The sequence below is a fragment of the Miniopterus schreibersii genome, assembly GCF_964146895.1.
Source record: "Miniopterus schreibersii genome assembly, chromosome: 6".
NCBI classification, from domain to species: Eukaryota; Metazoa; Chordata; class Mammalia; order Chiroptera; family Miniopteridae; genus Miniopterus; species Miniopterus schreibersii.
The window spans coordinates 30,691,484-30,710,828 of record NC_138107.1 but is presented as its reverse complement, the minus strand read 5'-3'; the positions used below and the strand labels follow the sequence as shown (position 1 = coordinate 30,710,828).

General features: G+C 33.8%; 1 protein-coding gene across 2 annotated transcripts in view; it reads right to left on the bottom strand.

Annotated features, from left to right (window-relative positions):
- The window catches only part of SMAP1 (small ArfGAP 1), a 109,660-nt gene that overhangs the window by 73,537 nt on the left and 16,778 nt on the right, over positions 1-19,345 (bottom strand). For both annotated transcript variants that reach the window (XM_081139460.1, XM_081139461.1), the window contains exon 2: positions 6,768-6,901. In XM_081139460.1, coding sequence (XP_080995586.1) covers positions 6,768-6,901 — 134 coding nt within the window. The remainder of the gene's footprint in view (positions 1-6,767; positions 6,902-19,345) is intronic.

Sequence of the window (19,345 nt, the reverse complement as noted above, 5' to 3'; positions counted from 1 at the left end):
CCTAGGTCTACAGTGGATTACGTGCAATGAAATTAAAGTAATTATGTTTCCACATGATCCATTTATACAACTACTCATTCACTGGCACCTAACAATTTCCTACCAAATATAGCTTTCTATATGGGGATATATATATAAGCCTTTATCCTCAAATAATTTATATTCCTTTAGTTATACTCCCTCAGATCTATCTAGTTAGGCAATATATAATTAACAGTTAAATTAATGAAAGACTTCCACTAAGTAATATCTTACCATTCTTTTCAATGCTTTGACCCAAGGACTATAACTAATCACTAGGAAAACAGAATTCTAAATACTACTACTGATCTTTTTAAAATGTAACCTTAAAAACAGTTAATGAATCAAGAAAAAGCAGAAAATATAGGGCAAAATCTTGCACATTAAAATTCAAAATAAAAGTGACTTTTCCCCAAAAGAATTGTTTAAAAATGCACACTTATTGAACTTCACAGATTAAATTTTGTTACAGATAGTACCACATTTCTTTCTTCACCTTACTCTGCACATGCAGACAATACATAAATCCAAGACTAGGCTGACTGCTTGTTCTGCTCTTCTTTGAGGACACACTTAATGATCCTGGCAAGGAGTTAGCATAAACTGAAGATCAATCAACTTTACAAGTTAAGTGTGTATATAAGGCCATGACTGAGAAAGTCTGTCAGCTTGATGGAATTACAATAAGTACTCTTCCTACAAAATAAGAAAAAAGTTGCATGACCTTGGGTTTTCTTGAATAAATGTGTACTGAAAATTGTGTATTGAAAGCTTATTATGTGCCTGGTGTTATAAGGCACTATGAACATTTACCTAAAGGTCAAAATCTTGAGAGAGAGATTAAACAATGTTCTAACACATATACATCAAATGTAGTTAAATCATGGTGCTCTCCAAATTAGCTTTTTTAACTTCATTCTATTAAATATTGCTTGTCTTGGGAATTTTGTATTAGCGGTGACATTTTTTGAAGCTCCCACAAGCTCTTCAACAACAAAAAAACAGTAGCTAGATAGAAAAACCAAAAACCCAGGGAAAATATTTACAATAAAACTTAGTGATGGAGTACCCCCAAGCTCCAAAATGGCATCGGGTAGCGACAAGGCCCTAATGATCACTACACCTCCCCCATGATGCCTAATGGGGAATCAGGTGGATCTGAGAACAGAATGCTAAAATAGTGAAAAGATACAAACTAGAAATTATAGTGAACAAATCTCAAAGAAGTGCATGAAATTGAAAGAATTTTTTATCCAATCCAATAGCAAGTAAATGGGTCCACAATAAGCTCGGAATGGGGGAAAACAATATAGCCTCTATGAACTCTCACAACGTATTCACTGAGGAGAAACTACCGGGAAATGATTAAAAGTTGAGAAGGACAGAAATAATGAATAAAGAAAGAGAATGTCCAGATAAAAGTAGGAGAAAGAAATGAAGCAAGAAAAATCTCAAAATAACTGACATTTTTAAACCTTAAATGAAAACAACTGAAGAGAGAGGTCTAGAAAAGCTATCTCAAAGTTCAATTCCTTTTAAAAGTAATGGAGCCCAGCCGGGCGTGGCTCAGCGGTAGAGCGTGGACCTGGGATCCAGGCGATCGGGGTTCGATTCCCAGTCATCAGGGCACATGCCCGGGTTGCCGGCTCGATCCCCAGTCGGGGGTGTGCAGGAGGCAGCCGATCAATGACTCACTGTCTCATCACTGATGTTTCTCTCTCTCTCTCTCCCTCCCTCTCCCTTCCTCTCTCTGAAATCAATAAAGATATAAAAAAAATAATAATAAATAAATAAAAGTAATAGAAAACTAATGTCACACAAAAAATAATAAACAGAAAAGAAAGTTCTGGCTGGGTAGGCTCAGTTGGTTAGAACAGTGTCCCAATACACCAAGGTTTAGGGTTTGATCCCAGGACAGGGCATATATAAGAAGCAACCAATGAATACATAAATAAGTGAAACAAAATGACGTTTCCCCCCTCCCCACCTCCCCTTTCACTTCCCCTCTCTCTCTCAAAATAATAACAGTAATAATAATAGTAATCAATCAACAGAAAAGAATCAAGGTCAAATCTCATAGAAAAAGAGAATTAGAAGCAGAATAACATCTCTACAATGAAACACTAGAACAAACAGGACCAGAAAACAGATAGAAACTGTAACCTACTAATTCAAAACGAGCTAAAACACATGTACAAGATATGAAAGAACATGTAAAATGAGTTAAAAGACGTGAAGTTATGAAAGAACACTAAATCAGGAATTAGAAACATTGAGAATTAAAATAAAAACTCAGGAAAGAATTAGAAATAAAAGAAAAAATATTCCTGAAATGAATATGAAATAAAATGGAACATGAGAACAAATAAACACAAGAAAATTGGAGAGGCAAAAGAAAAAAATACTTTAAATTTTAAAAAGAGGTAATGAAAGGGATCCAAGAGAAAGTGACAAATATAGGAGTTAAGCAATGAAGATCCAACATACAGGTAAGAAAGTCACAGAAGAAGAAAACTTAAACAAGGAAACAGAATACTAAAAAACTAATTTTTGAAAAGTCACGGAAATAAAAAAAATTTGAAACTACATACTGAAAGAGCATACCACATGTAAGTATTTCTTGTCTTGAAGTCTCTTTATATTTAAAGATATAGATAGGTTAAACATAAAAGCATGAAAGAAGATATACAGTGCAAACATTAAGCAAAAGAAGGCTGCAATGGCTATAGGTAAATGCATAACAACTATCTATACCACTGCTGTGCAACAAAATGATAATCTGAGACAGTTACATCAATTTAAATTTTCTAGTAGCTTCATTAAAAAAATAAAAATAGCCTTGGCCAGCGTGGCTCGGTTGGTTGGAGCCTCCTCCAGCACACCAAAAGGTGGCAGGTTCCATCCCTAGTCGAGGCGTGTGCGGGAGGCACTCAATCAATGTTTCTCTCTCACATCGATGTTTCTTTCCTTTTCTCCCTTCCTCTCTCTACAAAGTGAGCTAAGAAACTTGAGAGCACAAATAACACTCCTCTACAATAAAAATAATCTTCATTTTAACTCCTTCAACACAGACACTGAAAATAAATAATTGAGAATTTATAAATAACGGAGGAAAATGAAAAGACTTAGGGTTAATGAACTAGTACAAAATTTTAAAAAAAAAATTAAAGCTATAGTATTTATAAAAGTATTAAAAAATCAGTCCTTTCAAAAAAAAAAAAAAAAAAGAGACCTAGCTGGCAATAAATCCAATAAAGACATTTAATCTGACCATGAACTACATTTTTTTAAAAAATTTTTATTAAGATTTAAGGTGAATAACTATTTCAATGCTAAAAATCACAATAAGTTTTGGAAGATAAATTATTTTCTTTTAAAAATAAGCATACGGCAATTCTAACACAGCTATGGTATGGTAGAACCCCTAAAAAATTATTATCTCACACACAACATATATATAAATTAACTAATATAAATATGTTGTACATATAGCCAGTTGATAAGAAACCTTGTGGCAAAACTTTAGTTACATTTTACAAAGTCACACAAAAAATATTTTTACTTAATAGCTCAACTGGGCTCAGAGATAAAATCATATTTCCACATTAACTAATAAAAGATCTAAAAAAAACCCAGAACTAACCAAAACTAAATAGTGTATCATCTTTGAAAATTAGAAACATGATTTTCATGAAATGTTGGCGTGGTGGGAGGAAAAGACATAGAAGTATATGCAGTAAAAGTATTTCTCATCTACAAATAAATACCACCCAAGCATTTTTTTATATCAAGGAAATTCTTATAAAATATCATATGAATAAGGAACACTAAATCACGTGATGTTTACTTCCCCTAATCTGAGTTAAGAGTCAGCGTCAATAAAAACCAACTCCAAAATATAAAAATTCCAATGCACAGCAACCCAAGGGTCTAGAAATTAGTGTAGTGGTTGCCCCTGAGGGACCTGATTAGAAACTGGCACAAGGAAACTTTTTAGGGTGATGGAAATGCTCTGTATATCTTCAATGGGCTGTTAGTGACACAGTATAGACATTTGCCAAGACAAATAAAACTCACTTATATCTGTAAATTTTTTCTCTGTAATTACACCTCAATTTTTTAAAGCAAACATTAAAGAAAGGAAAAAAAGAAGAAAGAGGCAAGGTATAAATTGAGTTGGACTATATGAAACATACCTATCACCACAGGAAATACGGTATGCTTAAATCTGAATTAGGAGCAACCTCAATAGACAACTGATGTGATATACCTAACTATACATCTCAAAATGCCTTGACATCTAATACTACTAAAAATAAATTATTTTTCACAAATATGCTCAAAAATTAATTTACACTCAATACCACACAATAAATCAATTTATTTACTCAGCACTGCATTTAGCAACCAATTCATCACAGAAGATTCACTAGAAGGTTAAACTGCTCAAGGTCAGAAAGATATTCAAAGCAGCAATACTGAGGGTTTTACATAATGAACAAGTGGGCTAATACTACAAATAACTGACAAGTTAACATTATTGAGTGTTTAAAATATTCCAGGTCCTGTTCTAAATGCTTTGTCAATTTTAATTTGATCCTCATAGCAACCTACAGAAGTAGGCACTATTACTATTCCCATTTCACAAATGAAGAAACAGACACATGAAATTAAGTATCTACCTGTAACCATCCAGGTCTAAATGACAGTCTAACTAGGAAAACTTTCTTAATCACTTTGTTCTACTGTCTATCTACAATCAATTGCCTTGAAATTTTCTAGGCTAAAATAAAGGTTGTGTTCTATAGTACAGCACCTTGGGGTCTTCACCACCTACCTCCTCATTTATATTACACGAGTCCCAGAATAATTTTTAAGGAACAACTTTGGCTTTACTTACAAAGAACATTGGATGGTACATCTGTCTGTGTGATTAGGCTTCTCTATTCTTTTTTTTTTTTTTAAGTAAAATTTTATTGTCTACTCATGTAATTTTTTTTAAGCGCATCCTAACCACATTTCTCATCAAAGGACACCTGGAAGAGGAGATATGTGGTATATGGAGCCATAAAGAGCATTCTCTGATGACAAATACTAACCAAAGTCTTACATTTCAAAATAATAATTCTTATTTCAGGAAGTTGGCAGTTGGAACCATACAAGTAGTGTTTAAATACAATTTCAAAGACTGTATATTACTTAATAATTGTCTTCTAAATCCCTACATTTTTAATAATACAATAGTATCCTATGGTATACCTGTAACCTATTCCACAGAAAACCAATGAACTACAGCCCTCTGACTGGGAAGTTCTGCTCTAAGCTATAGGAAAAAAACAGCTAATCACCTGCTATTCAACTCCTTTCAACTGACTAGTTGAGAAAAATAATATTTCTAGAGAACTGAATTGTCCAGGGATTTCATGTTTTGTCCTTAGTTTGGAATAGTCATTAAAAAGACAATACACTTTGGGTTTTGAATGCTTCGTACCTCCATAACTCATTACAAACACCAAGTTACATTTTTAAGGTACATTTCACATTTTCTTAAAGATAACTTTAAGAAACATCATGAAATGTGTTGACAGTTACTACAGAACACTAACTTATATGAAATGTTCAAAAAGCTCTGCTTCCTTGATGTAACAGGTAAATTTTCTCAAGGATCTTGAAAACACATAAAGTACCATGCTTTCTTTTATGCCCTAGCCAGCAAAAAGCTCAAAACTTTATTTAAAACTGAACTAAATAAATTATGCTTGCCTATATAGCCTAAAGATCTCGACTCCTTTTTTTTCCATCGAGTATGTCTAAGGTTTAATTTTTTTAAATATTTCAATCCTTGCTACCTCTAGAATTTACTTTGGTATAAATAAGTCTTCAGTATAGAAGTTTTACTTTCTTTAACCAAATGGATGTATCTTTTTAAAAATAACCTATTTTATTACCACTCCCCATTCTCTCTACCCTTACCTCACCCCATTCATGCCAATTTTTGTGTTTTGTTTTGTTCTTTCTGATTGTGAGGTCTGTGTATCACTAAGGTTCAACTACATGTATCTGTGTATTTAGCCTTCATACTAACAAAGTATTTTGAAAGGGCATAAGAAAAAGTAGTATAATTTCACTGCGAATTATAAAATAAAACCAGTAGAAATAATCATTTTTACACCAACATTCAACCTTTAAAATTAGAAAGTATGATTTTGCGAATTTAAGACTGTCATACTGGAAATACAGCAAACCCTTAAAATTACAAACTTATCTCTAACAAAGCTAAACCATCTGAAACAAGTCCAAATCAGTAATCAGAACATTTGCTAACTGGGCTGTCTTCCAACTATTAGGCCTGTCTGAAAATCAAGAACACCTCTCCTGTGAGTTAGTTTTTATGCTAGAGGTGGTTTATTCTTTATCTTTACCCAGGCTCCCTCTACTGACAGGAAAACAAAACAGACTATAGAATTATACGGGTAAATTTCATCAATACAAGGAAAAGGAATTCATTTTTTAAATACTTCAAAATCAATATTTTAGATAAAAATAAATTATAAAAACTGACTTTACTACAGACTCAAGAAGGAAAAAACATTGTCAATTGACAATTCAAATAACACACATATTTTATATGTGGCACATGCCATTTCAACACACTACATTTCAATATTAATCCTTAGATGCAAGGATTAAAGATTTTAAATTCACTCTAGATATTTTTAATAATTTATTAGTAAGAAAATGTTTACCTGTATCTGTTCCGGTGTCCATTGGTCTAGGTTTACTGACTTGACCCTGGATATATGAACTCCAAGATTTCTATGGATTCCAGCACATCTGATGCAAATAAACACACCGATATTCCAGGAAGCCCATCGGGGACCTAATTAGGGAGAAAAAAAAGGAAAGCAAATATTAAAAACTAAAATGTCATGACAGCACTTAAACATCATTCTGGGTTTTTTTGAATACAATTATAATGGAGGCTTACAGAATTTACATGCTTAAATTTTCAAATGGCACCAGCAGCAGACTGCTAAGAAGAATGTGTCTTGTTTGTACTGAAAGGTTATAAATCAACTTTCAAGAACCTTAATGTGTTTACTAATTTTGCTTTTGTAGAAACTTTCCCCGAAATCTAGTAATTTAAAACTAATTTATGAGAACACTTTTTTCACTCCACGTAGTTGAACCAGGAATAGTAACATCCCACAGTAAAAAGTTCTTTGCTTAAAAGAACACTAATAAATAAAAATCAAAGAGATTTTAAAAAATAAAATTCAGAAATTAGTAAGAAATAAGCAACCAACCTAATTTTAAAAATGGGCAGAAAGATATGAATGGGTAATTTACAGAAGAAATATATGGCCAATTAACATATAACAACAAACACAACCTCACTAGTAATTAGGGAATATGCCCTTTAAAACTATTACAATCTCCATTTTGAATTCAATATATTAGAAAAAAATTTAAATCAATTAATATTAAGTGTTCGCAAGCATGAGAAACAACAAGGACTGGCTCCAGAAGCCTTGTATCAGATTAATCTCCAGTATAACTCTAAGATTATGAAATTTAACAGATGAACTGAGGTGTGCTATAAAATGTTAGCTCATGGTCAAAAAATTCTGAAAAACACAATAGAGAAACTCACATAAGTATACAAGAATACAAGCCTCAGCTGTACCCTTCTTCATACCTTTGAATGTTTTTTCTTGATAATTTTATATGTTCTTATGACTATTTTTACATATTGCTTGTATAATTCAAGCAAAAATGGAAAAATAAAAATAATATCTGGAAATTTTGTCAAATAGGTCAGAGGCTTATACTAATAGATTTGTATGAATCATTTTACTATAAAAATATATACAGTAAGAGGTATCAATAAAAAAAAATCAAGCTTTTCAGAAAATTTAGGCTTGTTTTAAGCACATATTTTTTATCTAAAGGTCAGAGTCAATCTATAAAATAACACTGAAGCTAGTAATTATAATGCAGTAAAACTAAATATATCCTCCCAAATTCCTTAGGTAACAGGTTATGCATATACAATTTATGCCAAAATATCCTACTTTTAAATTTAGAAATGACACCTATAAAGTGACAAACATCTGGGGCTTGCTCTATTTAACTGCTAACAGTGTCAAAATAAATTCAAGGCCAGAAGACTGTGCTGTCAACCTACTCTGCCACCTTTGAGCTGTATAAATTACATTGGACAAGAAACAAACTGAGCAACAAAGGTTCTCACCTATTAAACAGAGTTAGGATTGGCTGTCCTCATTACTTAGGTGAGACTTGTATGAAAAACTTGTTGAAAGTTTTAAAGCACTACTTAAGTACAAGTTTATGTCATATTAAGAAATTTTGAAAATCAAAATACAATACTTTTTCTTCTCTAGAGAAGTTTCTATATTGGTCAGCAAAACAAGTACATCTTAACTTTTCTCAAAAACAATTCCCAAAAAAGCAGTGTCAAGAGCATGATGGGGAAACAAAAGATTTTCAAGGCATTCCAAGTGCAGCTTCATTTTTATTCTTAAAATAGAATAATCCCCCTCAGCATATCTGCTAGGGGACCATAGCCAAATGGAGACTTTTTCTCTATAGCACAGTTTTCCTGATGTAACAAAAGTTACAACTGAATAAATTAAACAGGAAGCATCATTTATATGTGATAGGACTACCAATGCAGGTAAAAACCTTAGCACCCAATACAGTGGTGCATTTTTATAATAAGCAAAGGTCATACAGGTATTAAAATGTATAAGAACAAGTACAATAATGCTAGCAGTAATAGAAAAAAAATGGGTATGTTATATTGAGCAAAAGCTTAAAAACTAGAGATAACTAAATGTTAGGTGATGCTTGGGTTTTAAACAATTTAAGGCTATAAAAACCATTTTCTTAATTCCTGAAAGGGGAAAAAAACCACTTTGCTATCATTTATGGGAAACTTTAGTTCTAATAACTTTTGACCAAATTAAATAATAATGTAATTTTGTCAATGCATCTTTCTTTGGAATATAGCTATCATATGCTATCATATCTTAACAATATAGTTATGAACCTCCAAAAATAGATGTTTTAAAGCCTAACTGAAATTACAAATGTATTATCCACTCTAAAAAATTAGCCTTGTAACATTTCCTAAAATTGCCTTGATAATAGCCCCTCAACACGAGGATTTCATGAAATCCTCATTTTCATTCACAAAACTATTCAATGAGTACTTACCTACTATTCTGTGACAAATAGGTGCTGTAAAAAGACCATAAACACAAAGTTCCCAATTCAGAGCACCAAGCCAAGTACAAATATGTATAACCATTTAAAAAACAATTTGTTGAAATCTAGTCAAGTTCTAGATAAATAAACTCTTCTACCAATCAATTCTCTCCCCCACCCCCTTTCTCTCCCTCCCTCCCTCTTTCTTTCTCTTTCTCTCACAATCAATTTATATATGTAATATGACATATCTTTGTGCAGGTACACACTCACACACACACACAACACACCCTACAGCAGTATTTTAAACCGTAGGTTGCGATGTATTAATTTAATCTCAACAAGTATTTATTTTTAGAAGAGAAGGAAATGAGTGCATCATATGAAGGGTAAATATTATTGTTAGACTTTCAGAAAAAACTAGTAACGTGTACAGACACAAATACATACAACATCAAGTCATGCTATAAAATGTTTGAGTCACTGTCAAATAGGCTGAAAACCACCACAAAGAAACTCATACATGTATGCAAAAAGCCGTGTACCAGAGTATTTATAGCAGCATAGTTTCTAAAAATTACTGGAAATAACTTAAATGTTCACCAGTATGATTATCTCACCAGTCAATGAAATACTACACAACAGTGAAAAGGAATAAACTACACATATCTGCATGGATAGGCCTTAAACAAAACATGTAATAATCAATTTTAGCATAATGTGATATATATAAGGGGCAATGAGGTTCCCCAACTAATGAGACAAAGTCTGTTGGAAGGCACACAGGTCTCACAGAGGAAGAAAAGTCTGAAGTGAAACTTAAAGGCTAACTAATAAGCAGTAGGTAGAAAATATGTCACAACACATTCTTGGCAAAAGTTTAAAAAGGAGCAGTATGGTAGGGGACTTTGGTATAGCTGAAGCATAAAGTATTAAAGTATTTGGGGGAAGTTTTCAGGAGATAATATGAGGACAAGGTAATAAAAGACCTCACATGGCAGGCTAACTGGTTTACCTTGGCTCCCATGGAGAAGGGCCCTAATACCTCTTCCAAGTTCACTAAGGCTCTCCCATTCACCTACTATGATTACACATGCCCTTTCTTGCCTTCAAGCCTTTCCATTTGTTGCTCCCTCTGCCCCAAATGTTTCTCAGGTCTTCGCATACCTGACTCACTTCGTCCTGGAAGCCTTGGTTCATATGGGGCCTGCTCGTGAAGGACTTCTATGACTTGGCTGGCTAGAGTTGCCTGCCCCAGTTACTCTTCATCATTTATAACATGTATAATGATGTTTCAAAATTCAAGCAAAAATCTATGGTAAACAAACAGATATTTGGAGGATTTCGTTATTTTAGCAGCTAAATCTCAAACCAAAAAAAAGTTAAAGAAAAGCACAATAAGTTCTAGATCAGTATCTCTCAAACTCTAGAGTGTATACACATTTCTAGGGATATTATGAGAATGCAGATTCTAATTCTATAGCCCTGGAGTGGTACCTGAGATTCTGCATTCCTAACAAGCAACCAGTGTACCCAACTGACAACACAGAACACATTTTGAATAGCGAAATCCTAGAATATTCTTGAGAAGGTCTTCAACTCAAACATTCAGCATACTTCCTGATCTGCTTTCATTATTGTTATTGAATATGTGATTTAAACTGTGAAAAATTATTAACACATACTAGGAATTAGATCTGCTGAGGAGAAAAAAAGTCAAAGTGTATTTAGAATTCAAATATTGGGGGGTTTTGAGTTATCCATATCACCACCATCTCACTAAAAACAACGCAAAAAAGTTAGCATCAACTACACTAATATTAATAATCTCTTAATCACAACCACACTAAAACAAAACTCCAGTAACAGAAAAGATGTGCTTACTAATGTTAGTACTTTGACTCATATCCATCATCAGTGAATACTTAGGGAATACTAACAATCCAAACATACCATGTTAAAGGAGTGATAAATGTAGCAACAATAAGAATAGAAATGAACAAATATGAGAATCACCAGGAAGAACAGACAGGACTTAGTGATTGGGAAACAGTTATAAGGGAGAAGGCAAAGACCAAGATAGCTGCAAGTTCTGCTTTAAATCTGGGATTTAAAGCATAAAGGGACTTGGAGGTTCAGTAAACTCTGCAAGAAATCTGTTGAATGCTTTGAATGATAGTGACACATCAAGATGAAAATGTCCAGCAAGCAATTAGTAATATAGGGTTAAACTTTAAACTAAAGATATTATACATGAGCACTGTCTTCAAGATAAAAGTTACAGCCCCAAGAAGAGCAAAAAAAGCACATTACTAAGTCTTAGGGAGAAAATGAAAAGCAGTGCAAAATCAGAGACAACCAGAGTTTTGAAGAAAAGATGGTCAACGGTGTCAAAAATTTCAGAGAAATCAAGAATAGAGCTAGAAGAGAACATCTGGATGAGTTAACTGAGAGGTCACAGGTAACCTCACAAAGATTAGGCAGGGAGAGAGGGAAAGCTTTCACCCATTCTGAATTCCATTACCAAATTAAACTCACCCATTCAGTCTCCGATTCCAAACCTTTAACACAATTTTCTACTTTCCTCTATTTTGCTCTCATAACCATCTATAATCTTGATCCTTCTTCAATCAATTTTATCTTGCCCTTCTCCAAATTATACACTCAGGAAGCCAATGAGAATAGACTAATGCTTTTCCTTGAAAACATCTCAATTATCCTATCTTAAAACTTTCCTGCACACCATTTCCCTTGACTAGAATGTTCTCCTTGTGACAATGTAAATCCTATCTCATCTTCAATGCCTAACTAGAGTCCCATATTCTCCATAAAGCCTTTCCTTATGACTCCATCCCTCCACTCTCCTTTCCTATAAATGCCATGACAGCTTCTCTCACACAAGAGACACCTGCTATTTTTTTCATACAAATGAAAAAATTAGTCAACTAAAGCAGATGCTACATTTCTCACTGGGCAGGCTTCTATATGGCCTTCTGCATCACCTACAGTAAGGGAACAGACAGTAAAATTTAAAAAAAAATCTTCTAAGTCTGATGACTTACTCAAATATACAGGTTCTTTGATACCTGAATCAATCCATCTACTTTTTTATTTTAATGAAAACAAATGTAAACAGTGTGGGACAGAAACTGTTGTTTTTAATATCAATTTTGCCAACAGAGCTACTCTATCCACACTAAACAGTTCATCTCCAGACTAATGTGAAAGAGAAATAAACTTCTATCCTGTTTAAGCCACAGTATTTCAGGGTCTTTTTGTTATCGCAGCTAAATCTGTAATCTACCTAATTTCATGTGAATTACATTTGCAAGTTGGTTGCAGTAAACAGAATGTAAGAGACTGACTCTTTTATTCTAGAGCCAAAATTCTAAAAGAGGTGTTAAAGATCAATAAAGCACATTTTTATTAACCTTAGTTTTCTAGATTCAATTTAAACCACCACATATCTATTTTCACCAAGGTATTAAATGAAGAAGACAAAACACAAGTCCAGTCTTCAAGAAGCTTGCTGGCTATAGTACATATGCAAATGATGGGGGAACATAGAAGAGGAAAAGATGAATGTTGGCAAGGGATATTAATGCAGGCTTTGTAGAGATAGTGGCATTTGAGGTGATTCCTGAAAGATAAGTCCAGTTATAGTCCAGGTACAGTCTGGACAAGGTACAAGGACAAGGCACATTCTAAGTAAAATGTACAGTGCCTCCCCCACTTTGAATAGTTTCAACAATACTATAGGGTGTCCCAAAAAATGTATACACACTTTTTCTGATAGCTCAATTGATGTTTCTTTCTTTTCTGACTTAACCCATTGGAATTAGTAATTATTCAAAATGTGTATACATTTTTTTGGGACACCCTGTATATGGCTGTAGCCAGAAACAACATCATTGCAGCACCTGATTACTGCTAAGTTTCTCTTACTTAAATACTGATTTGATATTTTTTAAGTTGTGATACATAGGCACCTAAAATTTGTATAGTACCAAGTGACTAATAACTTTCAGATAGAGACAAAAGGTAGTTTCAAGATACAAAAACTCTGTAAAAAGAGGAAAATGGGGTTTACTAAAGGATGAATCATATATATAAACAATGTAAAAAAAAGACTATCTTAATGAGTAAGAATTTTACTGAGAACTTAATATACTTGCTTTGTAGCTTTCACATATTTTGAGAAAGAAGATGAAATTGTATGCTCTTCTGAGAAGAAACTTCTTTTTTAAGTTTCTGATTAGTATGATAGACTAGCAATTTCAACTACTTTGAAATTTTTTGCTAACAGAAAATAAAATACAATAATGAGCAGAAAGCGTAACACTAACTTTTAATAGTAATTTCCTTTTAAGATTTAGTTCTTCAGTAAAACCTTCTCCAATTCCCCCAACACTTTTTAAATAACATTTATTACAATAATTTACAATTACTTGTTTTAGCTGCCTTTTCTGAGAAAAAGTCATCTCTTTGACAATAGGGACTTTTTATTAAACTCTGTATGCTCTGTAACCTGTACAATGTGTGCTATAAAATGTAGGCTGTCTCTACCTTACAAATGATAGCCAAGACCTTGAGTCCCCTGAAATACTGTTTCCAAAACTGCTAGAAGGATATTTTTAGAGGAATCCACCATCTCATTGAATACGCAAGTCATCATTCATCATATTTGCAGATACACTGTCTGAATTAATTCTAATAAATAAAAAAATGCTAGAAAGTGAGAGAGACAGAGACAACAGAGACAGAGAAAGAGAAAGAGAAAAAGAGAAATAAAAGGACCTGAAAGAGAAACTGCCTTTATCAAAATATTGTCCAGGATCGAGCATGAAACCAGAAAGACACCCTTTCTCTTTCACTACCACAAGGCCCAAGAGTTCTTTACCCAAGAGTGACTAGCCTTTCATTGCTCATGGTCAGCTATGTTATGGGTTAGGTACAATTGTGCATCAATCACCAAGAGAAGCAAGCAACAACACATGAAAACATGTTTTCCAAACTGTATTTAACTATAAATTTGCAAAAGCACCTGTATACTGTGATGGGGGAAGGGGGAGCAGGGATTACTGCAAATAAGCATGAGGATTCTTTTTGTAATAATGGAAATGTTCTAAAATTCAACTATGGTGATAGTTTCAAAATTTTGTTACTATATTAAAGTCACTGAATTATACACTTAAAATAAGTGAATTTTATAGTATTATAAATTATGCCTCAATAAGGCTGTTTTTTAAAAACCTGCATTTATTTCTTTAAGCACAGACATGAAAAATCATTGCTTTTTCCTTCCTTTACCAGAAAAGAAAGAATGGCAAGCAGAACTAGTAGTTGAAGCTGAGAAGACACTAGCAGATGATCTCAGGATGTGAAGTCCTGGCAGGTAAATATAAGGCAAGAAGCTATCATATCTGACACATGGTAAGCGCTTGATAAATACTAATTTTTAAAAATTTATCTTTATTGTTGAAAGTATTACAGATATCCCCCTTTTCCCCCCAATGACCCTTCTAACCTGCACCCACCCATAAGTATTAATTTTTCATTAATATATATCCTAATTGAACATGGTAACTATCTTCTGGAGACTGGCTTTCATTTTTTTAAATTTTTATTTTTATTTAAAATATTACAGATGTCCCTTTTTCTCCCCAATGACCCATTCCACCCTGTCCCATCCCCCTCCCCAGCCCCTCTCCCCACCATTGTCCATGTCCTTGGGTTGTGCATATATGCATATAAATTCTTTGGTTAATCTCTCCCCATCTACCCACCAGCCCTCCTCCATCTCTCTGACATTCATCAGTCTGATCTATGCTTCCATGTCATTGAATCTATTCTGTTCATCAGTTTATTAAATTCTTTAGATTCCATATATAAGCGATATCATGTGATGTTTGTCTTTCTCTGCCTGGCTTACTGCACTTAGCATAATATTCTCCAGGTCCATCTCTACTGTCCCAAAGGGTATTATTTTAATTTTTAAGTAAGATCACTTGAATCATATAAAAACAAAAACCCAAGCAATAAACCCCAATAATAAGTGTTTATTTAAAAAAAAAAAAAATGAAAAAATCCCTGGCCAGGGGGATCAGTTGGTTGGAGCATCCTCCCATACACCAAAAAGTTGCGGGTTTGATTACCAGTCAGGGCACATCAGGGCGGGGCGGTAGGCAACCAACTGACATTTCTTTCTCTCTCTAAAAATCAACTTAAAAAACATATTCTGGGGTGAGGATTTAAAAAAAAAATCAAAATAAGATCCACCAACTTTGTCGTAAAAATCTTAACCTATCACCAGGCAAACATCTGAACAGAATAATAAAGTTCGGTCCCTCTGTTTCCCTTTTAACGTTTCTAATTATACCATTAACCCAATTTTTTTTTCTCTTCCTAACCAAGTGTCATCATTCTGCCCTATTCAAGCTTTCATTTCTTGGTAAAACGTCAAACTGCCAAACTTCACACAATCATTACGGACCTTGAGTTCATGAAGTAGTTACTCACTGAAGAAAGTACAACAGCTCTTCCCATAATACAAAGTCAGTCCTTGGTTTAAATCACAATCAGCCCGGCCCGGTGTGGCTCAGAGGTTGAGCGTCGACCTAGGATCCAGGCGATTGGGGTTCGATTCCTGGTCAGGGCACAAGCCCGGTTGCGAGCTCTATCCCCAGTCAGGGGCGTGCAGGAGGCAGCCGATCAATGACTCTCTCATCACTGATGTTTCTATCTCTGTGTCTCTCTCCCTTCCTCTCTCTGAAATCAATAAAGATATTTTTTTTTTACAAAATAAATAAATAAATCACAATCAGACACTTATGGCTATGAAACTATAGACAAATTATACAACCTCTCTTAAATGTCAGTTTCCACAAATATAAAATAGGGCGAGTTCATCTACACCTTTTAGGATCTCTTGAAATTAAAGGATAAGAAATATACAAGCACCTAGCACAAAGAGAACTATAAACAGCAGTCCCCTCTTATCCATGGTTTCAGTTACCCACAGTCAACCATGGTTCACTGTGGTATGAAAATATTAAAAGGAAAATTCCAGAAATAAATAATTTATAAGTTTTCAATTGCATGCCATTCTAAGTAGCATGATGAAGTCTCTCACCATCCAGTTCTGTCCTGCCAGGGACATGAATCATCCCTTTGTCTAGTATATACAAACTGTATACACTGTGTGTGTGTGTGTGTGTGTGTGTGTGTATTCCCCAGCTGTTAAGTCACTTAGTAGCTGTTATATATATAATCCCCAGCTGTTAAGTCACTTAGTAGCTGTCTCAGTTATCAGATCGATTGTCCTGATAACGCAGTGCTTCTGTTCAAGTAACTCTATTTTACTTAATAGCAGCCCCAATGCACAAGAGTAGTGATACTGACAATTCAGATATGCCGAAGAAAAGTATTAAAGTGCTTCCTTTAAATGAAAGGGTTAAAGTTCTCAATAAGAAAAAAATTATATATTGAGGTGCTAAGATCTGCAGTAAGAAAGAATCTTCTATCCATGAAATCGTGAAGAAAGAAAAAGAAATCCATGCTATGCTAGTTTTGCTGGTACACCTCAAATTGCATAACTTACAGCAACTGTGTATAAGTGCTTAGTTAAAATGGAAAAGGCACTAAATTTGTGTATGGAATACATGAAAAGAAAGTGACAGACAGTGATGCTCCAGAAAACAGAGCCTATATGAAGACTTCAGCAAAGGATCCCCCTCAAACAAGTGCCATCAAACCATTAACTGCAAATAAGGGATGATTACAGTGAGATATCTCGAGAGACCACATTCACATAACATTATTACAGTATACTATTATAATTGTTCTATTTTATTATTAGTTATTGTTGTTAATCTCTTACTGGGCCTAATTTATAAATTAAACTTATCGTAGGTATGTATGTATAGGAAAAAACAGTGTATTTAGTGTTTGGTGCTATCTTTGGTTTCAGGCATCCACCAGGGGTCTATCTCCCACATACAAAGGAAGAATAGTGAATATCAACTCTCATCCTCTTTACCGACTGGGTCATTCTGTCACTTTTTAAACATTTTAAGTAACAGAATGTTCCCATCTTGCAGCCTACTCCAATCATGTGTAATTATATCTATTAGAAAACTCTCTCTTATCCTCATATGAAAATACCACGAGTTCAAAGAAGGGGGAAAAAATCATGAAAAAAATCATAGGCTACTTTGAAGTAACTAGAAGCAGATGCATTCAAAGGCAGTTTTCATGAATGTGGTGTAACTTTGAAGTGGGCCTGGAAAGATGGGTGAGACTTGAATGAGCAGGAAAGACTCAAAAGGTTAATTATTCATTCACTCATTCATTGACTCATTGTCATAAAAAATGTGCTGAATGCTTACTATATGCCAGGAACTTTCTAGATGTAGGAAAATAAAAGAGATTAAAGTTTCTTCCAGTGGAACAAAACAAAGAGACAAGTTATAAAATGTACAGGATGTCAGATCCTGATAAAGGCTGTGGAGAACATAAAATTAAGTGGGTAAGGAGAATAGGAAGTGCTTAGAAAAAAGATGGGATGCTATTTTAAATACAATGGCTAGGGAACACAACACTGATGTGGCATTTGAGCAAAGTCCTAAAGCAAGAAGCCAACCAGATAACTGAGGAAAGGGTTCCAGACAGGAAATAGCCTAACAAGTACAGGCCCTGACATTACTCCAGTAGGATAAAAACCACGGCACAGGAAGGGGTGGAAGCACATATCTTTGGTCACCAACCGCTAACAGAAAACAAAGAAAGTTATCCTAAGTGAAAATACAGGCAGAAAACACTGCCGAGAACCTATACTCCTAAATTTGATTTTATACTACTAGCAACGAGGAGTCACTGAACAGTTTTGAAAAGGCTAGTGAAGTGAATAAAATCACAGCTTAAGAAAATATAATAAAAAAATACTAGATTTATTCAGAGTTTGCACTACACATTAACAAGAAGTAACTTGCTTTTTCTTCACCTTTAGATGCTGGCTCAATTAACACCAACTTTCAGCTTGAAGTGGAAAAAATAATATAAATAGTTCTTGTCTCTATATATTAGAACTGGCCTTGATATGCTTGTTTGCACTCTTAGTATAAAGAATGCAAAGGTTAAGTCAAATTCTGTACTAGTTTGAGAATAGCAAGCTATAATTATATAAACAGATGTTTTAAACAGTACAAAATAAATGATATGATCTTTGAAATATGATATTTAATAATACGTCACAGAGTATAAGTGTTTTCATTTGATATGAAAAGAAATTGTGATATCAGCAGTCAGCAAAATAACATCAAATTTATATATGAAGACCACATCCTAAGAGAATGAGGACTGATTTAGTAGATTAACTTGTTTTGCATCATTTAGTCAGTAGTAGCAACATCAACAGTTGTCATTTTCTCCTATGCTGTGGTAGTAACTCTAAGTACTACATAAACAGATGCTCTAAACATTTTTAAATGTAACTACTGTGAAAATGATACACAAGGAGACATTTCAAAATGGAGTTGGAGCTGTCATTCCAGAGGAATTACCTTGCACATTTTACTCCTTAAACCTCTGGAATGTCTAAAATGGGCAAAATAACCTTAGGACTGGGCCACAGCAACACTATATTCCAAACAAGTGTTTGTAAAGCTAATAGGAAAACAGACATCCTGACTATGAGAGCTAAAAATTAAAAACATTCTTTAGAATTAGCACCACACCGTGTTATAAGTAACTTAAAGAATAACTTAGCTTATTTGCACCAGTAGAAATTCCTTCCTTGGATTATTAGCACCATACTTAAGGAAATAACCAAGTCCATTCTCACCACTTCTATTTTACTGAAGGTTCTAGCTTAGTGAAATGTTAGAAAAAGGAAATAAAAAGCATCCAAATTGGAGAGGAAGTAAAAAATGTCATTTTTGAGGATGACAATCAGCTAGGTAAGAGATCTGGCAGGATCTATAAAAAAGCTACTAAAACAAAAACATGAGTTAGCAAGGTTGCAGCACAGAAGATAAATATGCAAAAACTTACTATATTTCTATATTCCAACAACAATTAGATACTGAAATTTTAA